The following is a 20,791-nucleotide window of genomic DNA, read 5'->3' as shown; positions in this document are numbered from 1 at the left end:
ATCCTTCAAATGTTTCTATTAATCATCACCGTAATTCCAGGTTATTAGATAACCGTTAAGTTTTACACATTATTTATATTAAAATAAAACGTTTCGTCTAACACTGTCAACCTCAAAATAATATTAGTTGATACGACCTGCAAACACTAATTAAATAAATTATAAATATTTTTTTCCTCCTCTATGAATCATGAGACCTTGCCGTTGGGAGGGGGCTTGAGTGCTCAGGGATACAGAGTAGCTGGACCGAAGGTGCAACCATATCGGAGAGGTATCTGTTGAGAGCCAGACTAAGGAATGATTCCTGAAAGAGGGCAGCAGCTCTTTCAGTAGTTGTTAGGGGTGTGAGTCAGAATGACTTAAACGGCCATATCAACATCACTCAGTCCTCTGAGTACTGCGCAGCTGAAAGCAATGGAAAACTACAGCTGCATTTTTTTCCAAGGAAATGTAGCTCTTTGCATTTTCAAATAGCAATGATGGAGGCGCCTTCCTTGGTAAAATATTCCGGAGGTAAACTAGTCCCCCGTTCAGATCTCCGGGTGGGGACTACTAAGGAAGGGGTCACCAGAAAATTAAAAATTAGCATTCTACGAGTCGGAGCGTGGAATGTTAGAAGTTTAAAAAAGGTTGGTAGGCTAGAAAATTTAAAAAGGGAAATGGATAGGATAAATGTGGATGTAGTAGGAATTAGTGAGGTTCGGTGGGAAGAGGAAGGCGACTTTTGGTCAGATGATTATAGAATAATTAACTCAGCTTCAAATAATGGGCAGGCAGGAGTAGGTTTCATAATGAACAAGAAGATAGGGAAGAGAGTAGAGTATTTCAAAACGCATAGCGATAGAATCATTGTAATAAGGATAAAATCAAAACCTAAACCGACAACGATTGTTAACGTCTATATGCCTACAAGCGCCCATGATGATGATGAGGTAGAGTATGTATACGAAGAGATTGATGAAGCAATTAAACACGTAAAAGGAGATGAAAATTTAATAATAGTTGGAGATTGGAATGCAAGCATTGGAAAAGGCAAGGAAGGAAATATAGTGGGTGAATACGGGCTGGGCAAAAGGAATGAAAGAGGGGACCGACTTATAGAGTTTTGCACGAAGTATAATTTAGTAATTGCCAACACCCAATTTAAAAATCATAATAGAAGAATATACACTTGGAAAAAGCCAGGCGATACTGCAAGGTATCAGATAGATTATATCATGGTTAAGCAAAGATTTAGAAATCAACTCGTTGACTGCAAAACTTACCCTGGAGCAGACATTGATAGCGACCATAATTTGGTGTTAATGAAATGTAGATTGGGGTTTAAAAACCTGAAGAAAAGGTGTCAGATGAATCGGTGGAATTTAGAGAAGCTTGAGGAAGAGGAGGTAAAGAAGATTTTTGAGGAGGACATCGCAAGAGGTCTGAGTAAAAAAGATAAGGTAGAAAATGTAGAAGAAGAATGGGAGAATGTTAAAAAGGAAATTCTTAAATCAGCAGAAGCAAACTTAGGCGAAATAAAGAGAACTGGTAGAAAACCTTGGGTTTCAGACGATATATTGCAGCTGATGGATGAACGTAGGAAATATAAGAATGCTAGTGATGAAGAAAGTAAAAGGAACTACCGGCAATTAAGAAATGCTATAAACAGGAAGTGCAAACTGGCGAAAGAAGAGTGGATTAAAGAAAAGTGTTCAGAAGTGGAAAGAGAAATGAACATTGGTAAATAGACGGAGCATACAGGAAAGTTAAGGAAAATTTTTGGGTACATAAATTAAAATGTAATAATGTGTTAAACAAAGATAGTACACCAATATATAATACGAAAGGTAAAGTCGATAGATGGGTGGAATATATTGAAGAGTTATACGGAGGAAATGAATTAGAAAATGGTGTTATAGAGGAAGAAGAGGAAGTTGAGGAGGATGAAATGGGAGAAACAATACTGAGATCTGAATTTAAGAGAGCATTAAAAGATTTAAATGGCAGAAAGGCTCCTGGAATAGACAGAATACCTGTAGAATTACTGCGCAGTGCAGGTGAGGGAGCGATTGATAGATTATACAAACTGGTGTGTAATATTTATGAAAAAGGGGAATTTCCGTCAGACTTCAAAAAAAGTGTTATATTCATGATACCAAAGAAAGCAGGGGCAGATAAATGTGAAGAATACAGAACAATTAGTTTAACTAGTCATGCATAAAAAATCTTAACTAGAATTCTATACAGAAGAATTGAGAGGAGAGTGGAAGAAGTGTTAGGAGAAGACCAATCTGGTTTCAGGAAAAGTATAGGGACAAGGGAAGCAATTTTAGGCCTCAGCTTAATAGTAGAAGGAAGATTAAAGAAAAACAAACCAACATACTTGGCGTTTATAGACCCAGAAAAGGCATTCGATAACGTAGACTGGAATAATATGTTCAGCATTTTAAAAAAATTAGGGTTCAAATACAGAGATAGAAGAACAATTGCTAACATGTACAGGAACCAAACAGCAACAATAATAATTGAAGAACATAAGAAAGAAGCCGTAATAAGAAAGGGAGTCCGACAAGGATGTTCCCTATCTCCGTTACTTTTTAATCTTTACATGGAACTAGCAGTTAATGATGTTAAAGAACAATTTAGATTCGGTGTAACAGTACAAGGTGAAAAGATAAAGATGCTACGATTTTCTGATGATATAGTAATTCTAGCCGAGAGTAAAAAGGATTTAGAAGAAACAATGAACGGCATAGATGAAGTCCTACGCAAGAACTATCGCATGAAAATAAACAAGAACAAAACAAAAGTAATGAAATGTAGTAGAAATAACAAAGATGGACCGCTGAATGTGAAAATAGGAGGAGAAAAGATTATGGAGGTAGAAGAATTTTGTTATTTGGGAAGTAGAATTACTAAAGATGGACGAAGCAGGAGCGATATAAAATGCCGAATAGCACAAGCTAAACGAGCCTTCAGCAAGAAATATAATTTGTTTACATCAAAAATTAATTTAAATATCAGGAAAAGATTTTTGAAAGTATATGTTTGGAGTGTCGTTTTATATGGAAGTGAAACTTGGACGATCGGAGTATCTGAGAATAAAAGATTAGAAGCTTTTGAAATGTGGTGCTATAGGAGAATGTTAAAAATCAGATGGGTGGATAAAGTGACAAATGAAGAGGTATTGCGGCAAATAGATGAAGAAAGAAGCATTTGGAAAAATATAGTTAAAAGAAGAGACAGACTTATAGGCCATATACCAAGGCATCCTGGAATAGTCGCTTTAATATTGGAAGGACAGGTAGAAGGGAAAAATTGTGTAGGCAGGCCACGTTTGGAATATGTAAAACAAATTGTTAGGGATGTAGGATGTAGAGGGTATACTGAAATGAAACGACTAGCACTAGAAAGGGATTCTTGGAGAGCTGCATCAAACCAGTCAAATGACTGAAGACAAATAAAAAACATTTTGTAACAGAAAAATATCAACTGTTTATTTCACTATTATCAACAAACGATAATTATAAATTCAGTCAAATTTTTACATTTAAATGTCTGTCACGGCTTAGTTTCATCTATTGCCTTTTTGGATTTTAAGTTTATCCTATTTTTTCCAGGCTGTTCAGTGTCATTTTTGACATCACAGGTCGACATTCTTAAGATTGCACTAAACACCAAGGATCAAAGAGAGCATATTTACATGTGCACTTAAATCCGGTTAAAAGTAATTTATCTGACAGGTAATATTTATGGAATTGTAATTTTGATTTTACAGCATCATAGAACAGTAGTAAATAAAACTTAAATGGTGATACTAACCCGCTTATAAACGTTAGGTTCTAAAATGAAATAAATGAACAAATAAAATATTAGTTTCTTTTGACTCAGTAACTGTACATGCGATAATTATAAAAGTATTTATTTGTTATAGAAATTGTAGGGATTTTAACAATGAAGATTTTTAATCTACTAAAATAAATAGTCGTATTCAAACTGATACATATACCGAAAACGAAATAATATAATTTGGAATAGCCCGATATAATGAAAAAGAATGCATTTAAGATTTGAAAGAACTCATAAAACGGTCGTGACATTAATAGGTCAGCTACAATTTGCCAAAGAAACAAAGCGGCAAAACTAAGTGAATAGAACTATTAATGTCTTTGTGTCTTTTTTCAAAGAGAATGTATTGAATGTGTACTGCTCGAATTAGAACAATCTATCTTTGTTTTGTTGCGTGGAATGAAGTTTAACAAAAATCAATCATTACGAGAAATAAATGTATTAATTTTTAATAAGACGTATTTAGGAATTGTATCATCGTTTTTAAACAAAATAAAATATATGTATTAAGTTTTATTCTTTATCAGAGTAATTATCTTATGCTGTGTTGCACAAACAACATTATCTCAAAATGCCAGTTAATGATCTCATTCAAAATTAATAAATAGCAGTAGAATTCACATGTCAAAATTAACCATTTTTTATATGTTCACTCTACTTTTGTTTTCAGTGTTGATTTATGTTCACTTTATTATGCGTATTCAGAAAAATACAGAATCAAAGGATGTTTTAAAGTTTTGATATGCACAGAGTGACTGACTGACTAATAACCCTACACAGTAGCTTATAATAGAAAATTTTAATTTTTAGTAAAAAATATTGGTTCTCAGCAATTTTCGCATTATTTTGCAAATAATATTATATTTTAATATTATGATTTTTTCTTTTACTGAATTGAAAATTACATGTTTAGTTTTTCTACCGTAGCGAAGGTAATAATATTAAACATTATATTAACATAGTATTTAAATGACAACTGTTCTTGAAATAGGATAAAAATTTCTACTTGTTTGTACCATTTTTGAAACTGAAATAATCTAACACTACCCAAAATTATATTAAACTCCTTTCAGAAATATATGCGAATAGTTCTCAGATAAAATATAGAAATAATCTGAATATATAATATATAATATATAATATATAATATATAATATATAGTATATAATATATAATATATAATATATATATATATCTTTCTTTTTAAGTTCAGTTATCATTTTCTTCAGTAAAAAGAGAAAAATAAGTTATATATTTCCATCAGGGGAAATTAATTTGTACACCTTACAAAAAATTTAAAATAGAGATTCATTCTTTAAATGGTTTTGAAGAAAAAATAAAATTTATAACACCTCTGTAAAAATCAATATTTGTCTTAAATCGAAGAATAAACTTCAGCCACTTCAATAAACAGAGTTTGATCGAAAACTGAATTTTCTGATACAATTTTCTAGGTTCTTATGTATTTTTTAACGTGATAGGAAATTACGTGTTAGAACTCGATGGTATTTATGAAAACTGAGGCTTAGAGGTAAACAGGGTTTCTTTGTACAGCAAAACAAAAGTCTTCAGTAATGATTATCAATCTTCGTAACTGAGAAAACGCTGGACAGAAGTACTAAGTTTTAACCACCTTATATTTTTATCAGTTCGTGCAATTTAGAAACTACAACGTTAAGTTAATATTTTCTACATATAATGATCATCTGGCATAATTGGTACCTTCGGTTTTAAGACGAAAACTTAAAAGTAATCTTAAGGTATATCGACAGAGATGCTTCAATTTGTTACAAAATTTTATTTTCTAATCTATGTGTATTTAGCTGTAAATGAACAATATCTACAGAAAAACACTATTAAAAATATTGTGGGAATCTTAAATTTATAGATTCATAGATTATTGAAAACTCTTCAGTTGTCGATACATATCGACAAGTTTGTATGGAATTAAAGTAGTACGAAGTATGGAATTAAATATTAACTATGGAATAATATTAAGGATGAATTAAGAAAATGTGGAATACCAGAAGTATTGGAATTCGAAATATTTCTTCAAGCATTGGAAATCTACTACAAGTATTTCTGGTTGACTTTTGCTGAAGTTTTGTAAAACACACTTTGATTTTAGAATGAGTTTCGAACTATATCGAGGGATTACAACAGTCCAGTACTAAGAAAAGATTATGATACAAAAAAATCTTGAAACATCCTCGTGACGTTCAAGACGTTTTTCTTTTATGAGATCTGCAACTGAGATCACTATCAGTACTCATATTCGTTTGGGTAAAGACATTTTTGTGTATAATATGGTTCTTCACCTTCATCTGAGACGTAAAAGTAAATCGACAAATTCTTATCCTTTCAGAACTCCAAGTAAGCGAAGTTTGATCGAAAACTTAATTTTTAGATTTAATTTTCTAGGTTCTTATATATATTTTTGAACGTCATATCTTATTAACAATGGAAAGTAAAAACACAATCTATGAAGGCTTAGAAGAGAAAATAAACTTAGTTGCCTTTATACAATGTTTAAAGTTTAGTCTCTCACAATTTTAAGCCTTGGTTAAAGATGCTTTACCAAAGAATACAAGCAAAAATTTCTAACTCATAACTTTAATCCTTGGTAGCTAAAAGAAAACTTAAATAATTCGGTATTTTAAAACTCCTTTTTCGCGAAAAATTAAGGAAAACTGGAAGTTTTCTCTCTGTTGCAATCACTTGGGTCAATGGATAAAATATCTACCTAAGTTAAAAATTTCAAGATGTTTAGCTATAGAAATATTTCATACTATTAACTAAGAAGGGACTGGGTTTTTTTTTTAATTTACGGCAAAATTATTCCTTTTTTGAATAAATTGTGGACCATACGTCATTTGAACTTTCTTTATTACTGTAATTACCTACTGTATATTTATCGAGTTAAAATCTTTTGTGTACACTAGCTTTTTTATAGTTTGGTTCACCAATATGATTTGAAGAAATGATTATATTATGAATGACCAAAGAAAGGAGGGGATTTCACTTATGTTAGTTATAATTGATCGGAGTGGCTCCTTCAGCTCGGAAGCAGGTTAAAGGATGAGTGGCAGTGGGTCTTTCAAGGCCACTACAGAAGAGTGGGGAAGGTGTGGTGTCGGCATCGTGACCGAGTTTTGGAAAGAGAAGGAGAAAGAAGAGATTATCAATGATAGAGATGGAAAATAACCTAAAACACGACTCGGCTGACTTCCTTACAATTCAGTTCTCTTTGCGTCCTCGCGGAAGGAGGATCGTTTCGTCGCGCTATGTTCGCTTCTTCGTGTTGTGTGCCGTTTAGTTAACATTTCGTTTACCGCAGAACAATTAGCAATATGTTGTGTCACACTTGTTATTTTGTTTTTGTTATCTCTTCGAGCTTAGCTTTAAATTTGGAAAACATATCGTTGAATCGTAGCTTATACAATAATAATGAACTGTGGGACGAATTAATGCAGAATTGTGGCCAAAGAAGTGCGTTCTCCTGTGTACAAAGTAATATTTACGGCTATTTAGAGAAGTCTTTAGATTCTGATTTTTATGTGACCGACAGTTTCTTTTTTAAAAAGAATAAGAACAGATACAGTGAAGAGATGAACACAGTAGATGACGGAACTAGTGTTAGTTTAAGGGAATCGAGAAGCAGGTGGAATAAACTGGAGAAATCATTTCCTTCGAATCCAAGAACCGGAGAAAGAAGATTATCTTTGGACGGTAAACAATTTAGTGAAATGGAAGAAAATAAAGTTTCTTCTGAAATCAGTGAAGAATTTCAAGTTATAAAGAAAAAGGAAAACGAAGAAGCTGAATCGTTTTCCGAATTCGTAAAGGCAGTAGAAGATGCAGAAAATTCCTATAAAGAAGAACATACAACAGATTCTTCCAGTTTTATTGGACGTACAGAAATACCTTCTACAACACAAACTCAAACGGAAACAGAGACACAAACACCGGAAAGTGAAACAAAAAGTGAAGCTCCATCTAGTCCGCTACAACCGCCAAAGTCGATTTCAGATATTACTGATATTTTATACCATCGAGGTATCAGTTATTTAATGACTCACGATATTGAAATGCACTTACCGCACTTTATATTTGGTGGAGCGAAAATTGTTATTTCTCCGCGTGCTATTGAAAAAGACGGAGGAGCGCTTTTTAAATTTTTTATTCAACCGCAAGCAACTGATGCAGATCGTTCAATTCATTTCAGTGAGTATTAATTGATCTTTTTAATTATTTTAATCTCAATCGCTACCTAGATTTTTTAAATTATCATTAGCCAATAGCTTATAAATAATTTGTTTGTGTGTGTGCTAACACATTTGAGTTTATCTTACCTGCACAGATAAACTCAAATATCAGATAGTACAGAAGTATTTCGATAGATTGAACTTTTAAATTAAAGAAATAAGCAAATGTAATAAGCGAAACAATTTCAAATGCTCTATACCTAACATAGCAGTAATTTAACTGACGTAAGTTACTGCGGCAGATACTTTCAGCTACTCAAACTTCACTTTTTGTAAACTGTGTTTACTGATTGAATGATTCTTTGATAAAAAGACCCAAAATATTAAAAAAAATGTGTGGATACGTGTGTGGTGTGGCTCCAAATTAATTTCTTTCGATAGGTAAATTTAAGTGTGACAACAAAGTTATAACTGTTAAGATATTTTCTCAATTTTCTACTACTCCAATTTCTTTAATTACAGTCATACTAATAAGGAAGAAGTTTATTTCAGTAGAGTGTTATCTACTAAAATAATACTACAATTCAAATTCCTCAGTAAGAAAATGCAGTTAAAAACAAATATTTCAGTAATAATAGTTTTCTCTTTGTAAATACACGCAATAATCTTCAGAATAAATCTGATTACCACGAGGCTTTAAAAACCATTTATATTTGGTTACATAATTTTACAATGCCTCAGAAAACTTCTTGCTTAATTCATTCAAATTCGTTAGATCCTAATTAATAGGAACAACATTTTATCTGTTATCAATCAAAATGAATATTATTTATATAAATAGATAATGCTACTACTATAAGAGAATAGTATCACTAAATTTGGTATTGGAAACAATCTTTCTCTTTTCTATTGCTCAACAGTTTATAATTGCTTGTTTTTTTATATTTTATAATTTTCATACATTCAATTTTCAAAAGTATTTTCCAATTCGTTTTTTAATAATAATTAGACCTCTTTTTCCTGTTTTTTCTTTTATAATTTAAATGAAAATGACTATCCAGTTCCTCATTGTTTTTATAATTTTTCCTTCTATTTTATCTTTGTGTACTAGTTTCATCTGGAAATTGTCGCTTCAAAAGCCTCAACTTTAGTAATGATCCATGTCCACAGTGATTTTATTAGCAACTAAAATAATTATAATGATTTAAACGGTCAGTACCTGTTCCTCTGTATATCATTCTATTTCAGCTATTAAATGTTCAATTCTAATTTACCTTTACATATCTAATTCACCATTACAAATAACTAGATATCCTACATTTTTACTCCTGTTCAACGGGTCACTCTCAGAGTCTATTGAATTCGTAACCTATGCTCTCTTTCTTGTTGTAATTTTCTGGAAATATTCTATAAAATTCACAGTTTCTTTTCTTTTTCTGTTGGAAGATAAACTTAGCTAGGAATGTTGTAATTATAGTAATTACTTAAAAAAGACATATTCTAATAAATGGATTCAATCCTTAGTCCTACAACACGAATGGTGCTTTTTAATTTTAAAAATAATATTCAGAAATAATTGGTTTTACATTAATATATGTATTTTACTCATCACTAAAGAAAGATTAATACATACAATTTCATATTGAAATCAAGAATAACGATTAAAATAGTAAAGTACTAATAAATGCAGAATAAGAAATATCTCATAACATTACAGGGATGAAGAATACTTGACTCCTAGCTTCTCAAAAAAAGAAATAGTAAACATATATTTCGTTATTCATATCGATAAAAAAATATTCTTCAAAATTAACAGAGTACCATTGGGTTTACAACCTTCTGCATTTCTAAGCACCATAGGATACCTGATGGTACTCCTTAATTTTAACAACAACATTGAAATACTCAAACTGAATATTCTCTACCTTCAGGTAAGTTAAAATCTTAACGGTGTCGGAGATATTTGAGTAAATTTATCTCAAAGCCATCTAATCTGATAGCCCCTAAGAAATTAACAAAAATAACCTTTTTTGAAACATACACGAACGACTAAGAAAAAGTATTATGAAACACTTGATTGTCCGAACTCGTAGTAGCGGAACTAGAAACAGTCATTTTTTCAAATTCATTTTTAATTTTTGTAATCAGTCGGGTCGAAACGCCAGTGGTGGTAGCGCAGAGTTCTATACTCTGCAAACGATTTCCTTACTCTGACTATGAAGCACTTTACCTCCAAGTTTTGGTACAAATTGAACGTCCTCCATGATTATTGGATAATAAATACCGTAAAATTTGAAAGAATATACAGGTTTAAACTAAACACTCGCGACAGACACCAAATTTAACAAATTCAATATGGCTATACATTCACTATATTGTTTAAACAAAACAGGAATATGAAATTATTGAACAAGTGTGCTGAATACTCTCTCAAGACTGAACTGTACAAAGTGTGATGCTCGTTCGTAAAAATAAAGTATTTATTACTAGTATATATAATTAGTATTTTTAAATAAATAAAATATATAAGTTGTAACAACTCTGACAATGTACTGCATACTATTTAAGTGTACAGAGCTATACCAGATGTTTTCGTAAGTAAATAACTATCTAACTGTTTCACCCATCCTATCGTCTATCGTCTATCTTTCTCGCATGCAATGTGCACAGCTATATGTGTACAGATACAAACCTGAAAACAATTACAGCTTGTGGAAAAGCTAGTGAAAGTGAATATAATATAAATAAGCTTATATCCAGAACTTACCTTATATGTCGGGTTCCACTAATCTAAGATTTAAAGCTCTTTATTTAACTGTTTCTATTAATCGCTAGAATAATTAATTATTAATTAATTATTAATAATTAATTTAATTCGTAGAATAAAATATTTCCATATAATTTTCTTCAAGTGGCCTTAATATTTTTACGCTTTTTAAATAGCTGTTTAGATGTGCATTTAGTAGAGTAAAACTTTATTTTGAAAAGCATTACTTCTTATTTTCAATCGATTAGAAAAAAAAGGACAAAGTAAGAAAGTTGTATTATTAAGGGCCGATGCAGCATGGTATAGACTGGTGACGTTCAATAACACCATTTTTTTTCTTTCAGTAAAATGCTTAATCTTCTTTTTCAATAAACTTGTAAGTAATTCCATCGGTGTGATCGACAATAAATATTCAATAACGTTATTGAATGTATACAGATAATTTTCCTCTTTTTAACGAAAAGTCGTTAAATTAAAATCGTTTGATTTGCACTCTCATTATCGGAACTCTTAGTAGCTGCTATTAAAGTCAAATAAATACAAATAATAATTAATATACTTCCGAAGGCAAAAATATTGAACAAATTTAATTTTTAATGGCTGTAAAGGAACAAAGAAAAAAATAATGATACACAGTGCGTTCAAAAAGTCGCTATGCAGAACTGTTTAGGACTATGTGGTGAATTCTGTTCTTTCTGCGTTAGGTTGGTTGCCCTGTGGGTTCGTTGCTCAGAAATAAACCAAGACGTCAGATGTTGTTGTGGATCCGGCCCGCGGGGTAGGATGAAAAAAAATAAATAAAAAAAATAGATGTCAGATGTTGAGTTGTGACTGCACGCGTTTCGTTTCGTGTTATTTCGTTTATCGGAATCAATATTTGCGACGACCATAATGGTTCTTTCGGTAGAGGAACGCATTTATTCGTTGAGCACGTCTTTGGTGAAGGTAACAAGTATACTGATTTAGTGAAGCACAGGCTTTCTAACAAGTCTCCAAATAATCCTGTACCTCACCGCAACCTCACCGAACTCTATCGGAATATTTCGGGCAACAGGCTCTGTTGAAGACGTTGATCAAAGTGGAGGACCACCTTAACTAAATGAAGGGAAGCTACTTGATATTTCGGATGCTATGGCCGAAAGTCTATCAAAGTCAGTGCGTAAGGTAGTGGGTTCGATATTTTCTGAAAATACAGTTAATAATGACCGTTACTGTACTGTTTTAAGAAATGTCATAAGTCATTTTAAAAAATTGGAATCAGTTACGGTTGGTTCCAACAAGATAGCGTCACAGCGCACACAGCGATCAATGACGGCGGTCAATGACTTTTTACGAAATTTCTTTGGTGAACGAATCATTTTGACGGGTTTGTGGTCTGCGCGATCGCCCGATCTGACTCCCCCAGATTACTTTCTAATGGGGGGGGGGCAACAAAACCAGCAGTGTTTCGCAACAGACCACACACGATGTCAACGATTGATGTAGGAATGACGAAATAAAAACCGCAATAATGGCATACGTACGAGACATTTCAGTACATCAGCTGATTAAAGTGTTTGAAAACAGATTGAAACGTGTACAGTATTGTATTGATGTTGGAGAAGAAGACCATTTTCAACATCTTTTATAAGCTATTCCAGTTATTGTAATATTCGTTTTTATAAAATAATGAAATAAAAATACAAAAGAAAGTTACGTCGCTACACTTCTATAATTCCAGTGCGCAGCAACTTTCCGAACGTGCTGTATTACACTGTGCAATAGAACTATCATTCGAACTAATTAATCGTTTTTAAACACTAATATTTACAATTAATTAAATATCACTTAAAAAAGTTCGATATTTATATTTATTAATTATTTAAAAACTCATATTTATTAATTATTTAAAAACTCTATACCCTTAGTGTATCACTTAAGAAGCTTGTAATCTAGCAAATTAATGTAAATTATTATAAAAAAAGAACTTTTTTTCTTAAACCTGGTTATATAGTATTATGCACGGTAATTCTTATAAATAATTAAACATATATCTAAGACTACAAATAATTTCTAGAAAGAGACAGAGAATCTGTTTCTATATTTCTAGCCTCTTCTGATCTAAAATAAGGTCAAAAATTGAGGGAAACATAGTCTATTGTTATAACTTCTGAACTTATACATCACTGTTTAGATGTAGAAAATATTAATCTCCTTCTATTACCACCGTAAACTTTTAAAAATACTTAAGAACCCAAAATTATTCCTTTGTGCCTGAGGTCATCGTTTTACAAATCGGTATGAAATTTTTCTTATCGGATATTTAGTGTAAAAGATAATCTATAGTTGCGAGAGAAACAGAGGAATATAAGAGAAAGAACAGTAGATTTTTGTTTGACAGCTGAGGAATCCTACAACATAGAAATGTCTAATACGAGATGTATTAAAAAATATATAAATAAAATCATTAAAGTTATCGTTAATTGTTAATCTCATATCCTGTAATTGATTTATTAAATAAATCATTAATTTCTGGGTACAGTATCTAGGAATTAGTTATTAATTAAAATTGTTCCATTATTACGATTATTTTTCAGCTAATTATTGATATTGTTCATTTAATATTAACTTTTCATTTTAAGAATACATTTTGAGTAAATAAATTAATATTGATTTTCTATTTGACACTGAAGAGATAATTACTTTTTATTGCTTTCTCTTAAAAAAAGAATATAAAAAACTCATAAATGTTTACACGATAGAAGGCGAGTCATTTTGACGTTTGTGTCGGTTAATAGACATGGTAATAAGGAGTAAGACCTGGCCTAGTATTCTCTTTTGTTAGTCAGAGCGTGCAACATGTAAAAGTGATGTACTAAGATGAGATGGGCAGCCAATTACATAGTTTGATCTTTAACTACAATTTATAAGTTCATATTGTTATGATACACTCTGATTACGTTGTAATTACTTGAAATCTTTTATTTATACACCTGTTACGATTTTTATTATATATTCAATGGCAGGAATACATAAAAAAAACAATAAAAAGGTAACTGAAAATTTATACTCTCTGACCCAGTCCTTCTAATAAACAAGTTTGTTTGGGTTTATGGATTTACTCGCTTCTGGCTAAATTAAAGTGCATAAAATAATATTTCCATTTACCAACACTTTTCAACGAGAGTATTCGAGCGTTTTTGGAGTCACTTCTCCATCATTAGGGATTATATGAAGTTATTAATTTAATATTAATACATATAATTTTTTATATATAATTATAATTAAATTGAAGTTAAAATTGTTATGTTCATAATAGTCGATTGTCTAATAATAAAATAAGTTATACGTTAATAAAAGTGTAACGTCATGTCCGTAAAATGTTTACGACTATTATGAGCTATGAAGTGAAATAGAACCAACCTACTAATCAGTAATTATTGTATAATTTGTTTATATACAGGATATTATTATCGAATTATGGAGTGTATTCTCAAGTGCGAAACTGCGACTTAGAAAATATCGGAATGACAAATTGTTCAAGCTCCATAAGAATTAAAGAACATATTATTTGTATAATTAAAAATAATAAAGAAACATCTAATTTTGCTAGACTCATTTTAGAAACTGGACATAATTATAACCCTAATGAATTTATTAAAATATTAGAATACACTAACAATTATTATAAAACCAGCATATTAGAAAAATTTAATATATATTTGAATAATAATAAGTTAATGAACGAACAAGTCAAATTCGATAATGATATAAACAAATTATACAATATTTATTGATTAGTAGGTTTGTACTATTTCATTTCATAGCTCATAATAGACGTAAACATTTTACAGACATGACGTTACATTTTTAATAACGTATAACATTTTTATTATTTGACAATCGACTATTATGAACATAAAAAATTTAACTTCAATTTAATTATAATCACACATAAGAAATTATATACATGAATATTAAATTAATAACTTAATCCCTGATATTAATTATTAATTAATATAATCCCTGATGATGGAGAAGGGACTCCGAAAGCGCTCGGATACTTATATTAAAAATTGTTTGTAAGAGAAAACATTATTTTATATAAATTAATATTATGAATATTATTTTATTATTAATAATAAAATATATTATAATATATAAATATATAATTAAAATATTATATTATATTAATTAATATTATTTAAATATTTTATTAATACCAACGGTGCCTAATGGTTGGAAAATTAAATCTAAATTAAAGTTACAGTTGAGTTTTATTTCGAGTAAAGATTATTTTAAATCGCAAAACTCTATAATATTTCAAATAATATTAAAAATAACTGGAGAATTAATTTAAAAAAAAAAACTTTTAAATATCTATGACCAGATATTTTAAATAGTTTTGATATTAAATTTTACGGTTGCTTTCAATAGATTTACTCTCTTTGAGTAAAGGAAATAAAATATTTTTAATAAGGACTATAGATTACCAACATTTTGCTTTGTAAAGGGTTAGTACCATAGCCTGTTGGCTCTCATGTGGTTCTGCTGATTGCTAGTTTTCAAGTCCGGTATTTTGTTATTCTCAATGAACTTCAATTCGCGGTTGTCAATGTTCTTTAGCCGCTGGTACTAGATTACAATCTCAGGACTTTCGGCCTCAGTCTAGACAATAATAACTGCGGAAATACACTTTTGAATACAACAGTTATTCTGGGAAAAGTGAATAAGTAATTATTACGTTTAAATAATATGATTAGTAGTATAAGTAAACAATACTTTTTATAAATTTGTAATCGTGAATGTAAAATCAGTTAATTTACAAAATGCTAGATAATCTGGAAAATTAATCTACGATTTTTTAATGTTTTATTAAAATTTATCTGCTAGATAGCAAGTGGACACCGTTCGTTTTTTCATATGACTGTTGACAATGTTTGTTGAATAATATTGAATGTAATATGCATGTGGTAATTAATTACAAAACAACTACATGTAATTTAAATGTAATTATACGTCTTTTAGTTTTTTGTTTATCCGACTACAACGGCAAGAATTTTATTTTGAATATGTGCAACGTTCTACAGTTATCATTAATAAGTCGATTCTTTGTAATCAGTAAAACGGGGTTTCAGATTTCTGTAGAATTTTGTTGTAAAGTTCCTCACAACAAGATGAAACGAGTGTTAGATGGAACCACTTAAGTGTAGTAATTTTTTCACAAAAGCTTACGTTTCAAAACAGTAGCTGTTTTTTCCCTAAATAGGACTGATTGTGAAGTGGAGTGGAGGGGAAATCTCTACAATAAAGCCAACATTACAGGGTCTCTTTTTCAGTCCTGATGCCACCTACTTCTGATGTTAATCAATATATGGGAGTTTCAGACAGCAGCTACGCGCTAGATATTTCACTGTTAACATTCATTTAATCTTTAAGCTTAACTTTTCTTACTGAGATATTTTTATTGGTGTTCATTATCGTGTCTTATATAGTACATTATTAAATTATTGATCTTACATTGAATTAGTATAAAATCATTTTTTATTTTATCCTCTCTCGTTGATCTTTAAAAAAAAAGAATTGGAAAATACGAAACAATAGACGGAAATTTAGAGCAAATACTTCCCCGATAGTCATCGGTCATTTATGTCTTGTTTTACTGGAAAGTAAAAACAGAATTAATTATTTTACTTAATTTTCACTTTATTCATTCAAACTCGTTGAAAAGTTCATATTATTTAATTCAGTACAAAATGAGCGAGTACTGTTTTGTTCACAAAACTGCTGTTACAAGAATAAGTGACTCTTATAAGTTTTCTGTATTCATTATACATTAATAGATCTGAACTGAGTTAAACCTACAAATATTACATGAAGTATTTGCGCGTTAGTAAAAGCATATTTAATCACTTCTGATAATATAATTATTTGGTATATCATAGTGCAATAATAATAAACTCATTAGTGTCTCTGTTCGTACTTATATCAAGAATAAAAAATTCATTCTATTCTAATCATTCTCGTTTCGAAGTGCGTAATGTTTTATCACATAACATTTTTATTGGAAATTAAATGCTAGATAAATTGATTTTAAAATATGTTTGGACAGTTCCTTAAAAAATGTTATATTTAAATATAATTATTCTTCTTTAGCAGTAATGTAATCTGAATCTTTTCTAGGGATTTCAAGATCTCTCTATCTGAATATTAATTAAATAAAATTAGATAAAAGAAGATCACCAAAGATAAGTGTTGATTGTTGTGAATGCGAAAAATTCATTACTAAATATATAAGCAATGAGTTTGCTTATAAATCACATAAAGAATTAAATACATTTGCTTATACATAATATAAAGAATTTTGTCCACCGGCCTGGTCTAGTGGTTAACTCGTCATCACAAATCAGTTGTTTATCTAAGTCGAAGGTTCTGAAATTTGAACCCTAGTAAAAGGTAGTTGCTTTTATATTGATCTGAATACTAGATTAATTGAACCCCAACCACCGAAGTACTCTGAAGACCGGTGTATTTTGGAGTTGGAGTTCAATTAATCACATGTTTCAAAATCGTTGGCCTGAGTCTGCACAAGACTATACCTTATGATTATCAATGCTGAACGGACCCATTAACGGTGCAACGGATGTCGTTAACGATGACTAATATTCGTGATGAATGTGACGAAACCGATCCAATATCTGCCTCTCTTCAACTCAGTTTCTTCATCTGCAACGACAAAACCATAAGGGTCATTGTTCCAAACCGTAGAGCAAACAAATTTAAAGTCGTCGAACGAAATGTCAGTACTCAATTGGTCCTTGTACACATACTCTATGTTAAGCTCCTCCTATTTGAATACAGTCAGAAAGTTCCAGTTATCACGGTTCACGTGTTTCGGTGTCAGCATAGGACTGAGTCAGGTAGAAGCAATCGATATTTTTATGTTGACCGCGGGTAAAGTATCATCTTCTTATGTTTTACTGCTTCTCTTCAATCACACTATCGAATATCATGATAGAGTGTTGTCGAGCTTCTTCAGGTGATATGATCTGTTCGTCTTTCAAATACCGGAAATAGTCGATCTCAAGCACCGATATCATTAAAATTTCTGAAAAACGATACTTGGGCTGATATAATGACTTGGAAAACACGTAAATATTTCTGTATCGTAAACCATTTGGGTGGAACAGTAAATTGGAGACACCGTTTGTTTTACCACACTCAAAACTACCGCATACTATACACCTGATAGTACTTGGGAATAGTGGGCTGTGCCTTTGCCTTAACCCACCACCGCCACAGCCGCTTATCAAGGTAATGTTATCGAAGTACCGTCAACATTTGCTTCTATTTGATCAACTCCCATCTGAATATAGCGGTTTTTTCCGATTATTGTTTCAATACGTTATCTGATTTATCAACCCAGCAGTTGTATGATTTATCCATTTGACTATCAATTTGACTTTATCCATTTATCCATTTATCAATCATTTGACTAGTAAATTATCACCTTTACGCCAGATATACATTTCGCGTAGGTAAATATCTTTATGTTTGTTATGGTTCAATTCAATTCGTAGAATTTATATTTCAATACTTCACCGCGAGTATCGATCAATTCAGCATTACGTGTAGGCTTTCTATACGGTACGGCGCATGTCATGAAGATTTCATTAGATCAGTTTGGTAGATAACCTTTGGTGAAAGGTTTCTTGTATTTGCTTTGCGTACTGGTAGTCCACTTTAAACTTTGTTTTTAACCTCCAAATTCACCGTTAGGCATTCTTCAGAATATGAGATGAATGATTTGTAGCGTATGTGAAAGTGCCATGCCTGACCGGGATTCGAACCCAGGACCTCCGGATGAAAGACTTTGAACTTAGGTTGTTTTATATTAGCAGGTCTTACCTTATTAGATTTAGTTCTACGCAGTATTATCCATTGTTTTTATTAACATCTTTTGGCTTTATCTCTATAGTCCAATGCACTGTGTTGTTATATTCATGCACGAGTTTTGGTAGTAAGTCCAGCCGCTTATATGACTCTTACTCTGGGAATTTTATCCGCATTTTAGTCTTCAGCGTCCTGTTGAACCGCACCACTATACAGGCTTTCTTCTCGGAAGATTAGAGTAGTAATTGTAACCGTATTCCTTTTGCAAAGCTTTGACCTTGGCATTGTATCAGTCTTTACCACCATATATCTGTAAATGTAGAATTTTATGCTTTTTCAGTATTGAAGTCAAAGCCGTTACCAAATCGTCAGCGGACTTCGTTTATATTGGAGTGCGAATGGAAATTTGGGAAATCAATCAATCTTAGTCATAATGTACCTATCCCTTTGCCTTTTTTAAAGTAAGGAATCATCTCAACCAAATCGGCTTGATACAGTTCATCGAGTTCCTTCAGCATCAGTCTAAGAGTCGGGTGACTGCGTTTAGCCGATCGATATAACGTTTTTGCTGTTTCACGTTTTACATCAGTATTCATCTCTATTAATAATAACAATATAAAATAAACATGAAAAATATCATATTTTTACAATTGAAACAGTTATACCAATTCCAGCGGCTTATCGCAGCGACCCTAAGCTAGTGTGTTCACCTTATCGATAGCCACTTGCTTGTTGTAATTCACCAGAGCTCGCTTGTTTGTCACTATAGTATCGATATACTGTTTTCTTGATCTAAACACATGCATCAACCTTTACATTTCATGGTGGTTATTTTTCACCACTTAGACTGTGTCTATTATGGTGAAGGACGCAAAGCTGCAATTGGAAATGGTTAGGTTGCAGAAATCTATTAAATGTAAACATGCAGCCTATCAAAAATTAAACTGAAACTGATGAGACGTTGGCTAAAGTGTTATAACCCCTAACCAAACCGTTAGAGGAAATCAAAGAAATTTTAGGTATGAAGAAGAAGAAGATGATGATGATTGGTGACATCTCTGATCAAATAAAATTAACTACACGACCAGCAGTATAAAGTTGAAAAGTTATACGGTGATGAGATGGAAGACGAGACCATATCTAGTAAAGATGCTAGTAATATAGTAGAAAAAACAAATGAAGTGGTGGTCTACGATGCTGTAGAAAAGAAACATATGGCATATAATACAATGAATTTCCTGCTACATGTACTCGATACTTGGACGTCCAACACATTAGACCCTGTATCTGGGGTCAAGAAGCTTGACGATTATTGGTACTTGGAAGAGTACCTGGTCAGCTTTCACCAAGATGGAAGAACAAACTTTAAATTACTTCCAGATTGCTGATAACTGTTATTCTAGAAAAACTCTTCCTCAGATCCGAAGGATGAGTGGTATAAAAGTGACATGCAACCCTACAGAAGCATACTCAAGAAGACAGGTATTCATTTAATGCCAACGAGTCAGTGAAAAGCAATAATAATAGCGAAAGCACGCCGAAACCATATGTTAATCCTTATGCTGAACATATGTTTAGATTGCCACAATTCCTGTGAACTATTAGTGTTACAGTTACATCTTTGGAAGCCAGCACCACATCATGTACTGTATCAGTAACCAAACCAGTCATAAGAAGATCCCGACCCTCTAGTCCTGACGTTACATTACCGAAACAGTCACGTCTCATTAATAGCTCTCATGAAGTAACTCGTCATCGCCGCAGTCGTAGTATCAGGTCAAGACGTAACAACATCATAAGAGGAGTCCAGTACAGCAAAGTGGAAGTGATAGTCATCTGTCACCATCTTTATATCCTATTCAGTCTATAGCCTCCACATCTACTGAAGGTCATATTTGACGAAGTCGGAATCGGAGCCTGAACCGCCACCGATTCACACCCGTTGGAGAACGTAAGGAAAGTAAACGGCGTACGCCTAGTCCAGCTCAAAGACCGCCACCTCCCCCTCCCGGTTAGAATCGTTACAAATACCTTCTTGTCTTCCTACACAGACTCAAGGATCTGATAACAGCAGTGGCGCATCACTGTTGTTCAATCTAAACAAAAGATCTCATAC

At 31.8% G+C, this 20,791-nt stretch overlaps 1 protein-coding gene across 1 annotated transcript in view; it reads left to right on the top strand.

Annotated features, from left to right (window-relative positions):
• Nucleotides 1-7,016: 7,016 nt before the first annotated feature.
• Nucleotides 7,017-20,791, top strand: part of Osi17 (DUF1676 domain-containing protein Osi17) — a 149,454-nt gene continuing 135,679 nt past the window's right edge. Inside the window, exon 1 of the mRNA XM_075375545.1 lies at nucleotides 7,017-8,055. Coding sequence (XP_075231660.1) covers nucleotides 7,182-8,055 — 874 coding nt within the window. The 5' untranslated portion in view covers nucleotides 7,017-7,181. The remainder of the gene's footprint in view (nucleotides 8,056-20,791) is intronic.

This window comes from Lycorma delicatula, chromosome 1 (genome assembly GCF_047948215.1).
Source record: "Lycorma delicatula isolate Av1 chromosome 1, ASM4794821v1, whole genome shotgun sequence".
In the NCBI taxonomy this organism is placed as follows: Eukaryota; Metazoa; Arthropoda; class Insecta; order Hemiptera; family Fulgoridae; genus Lycorma; species Lycorma delicatula.
This window is presented reverse-complemented; position numbering and strand designations above follow the sequence as displayed.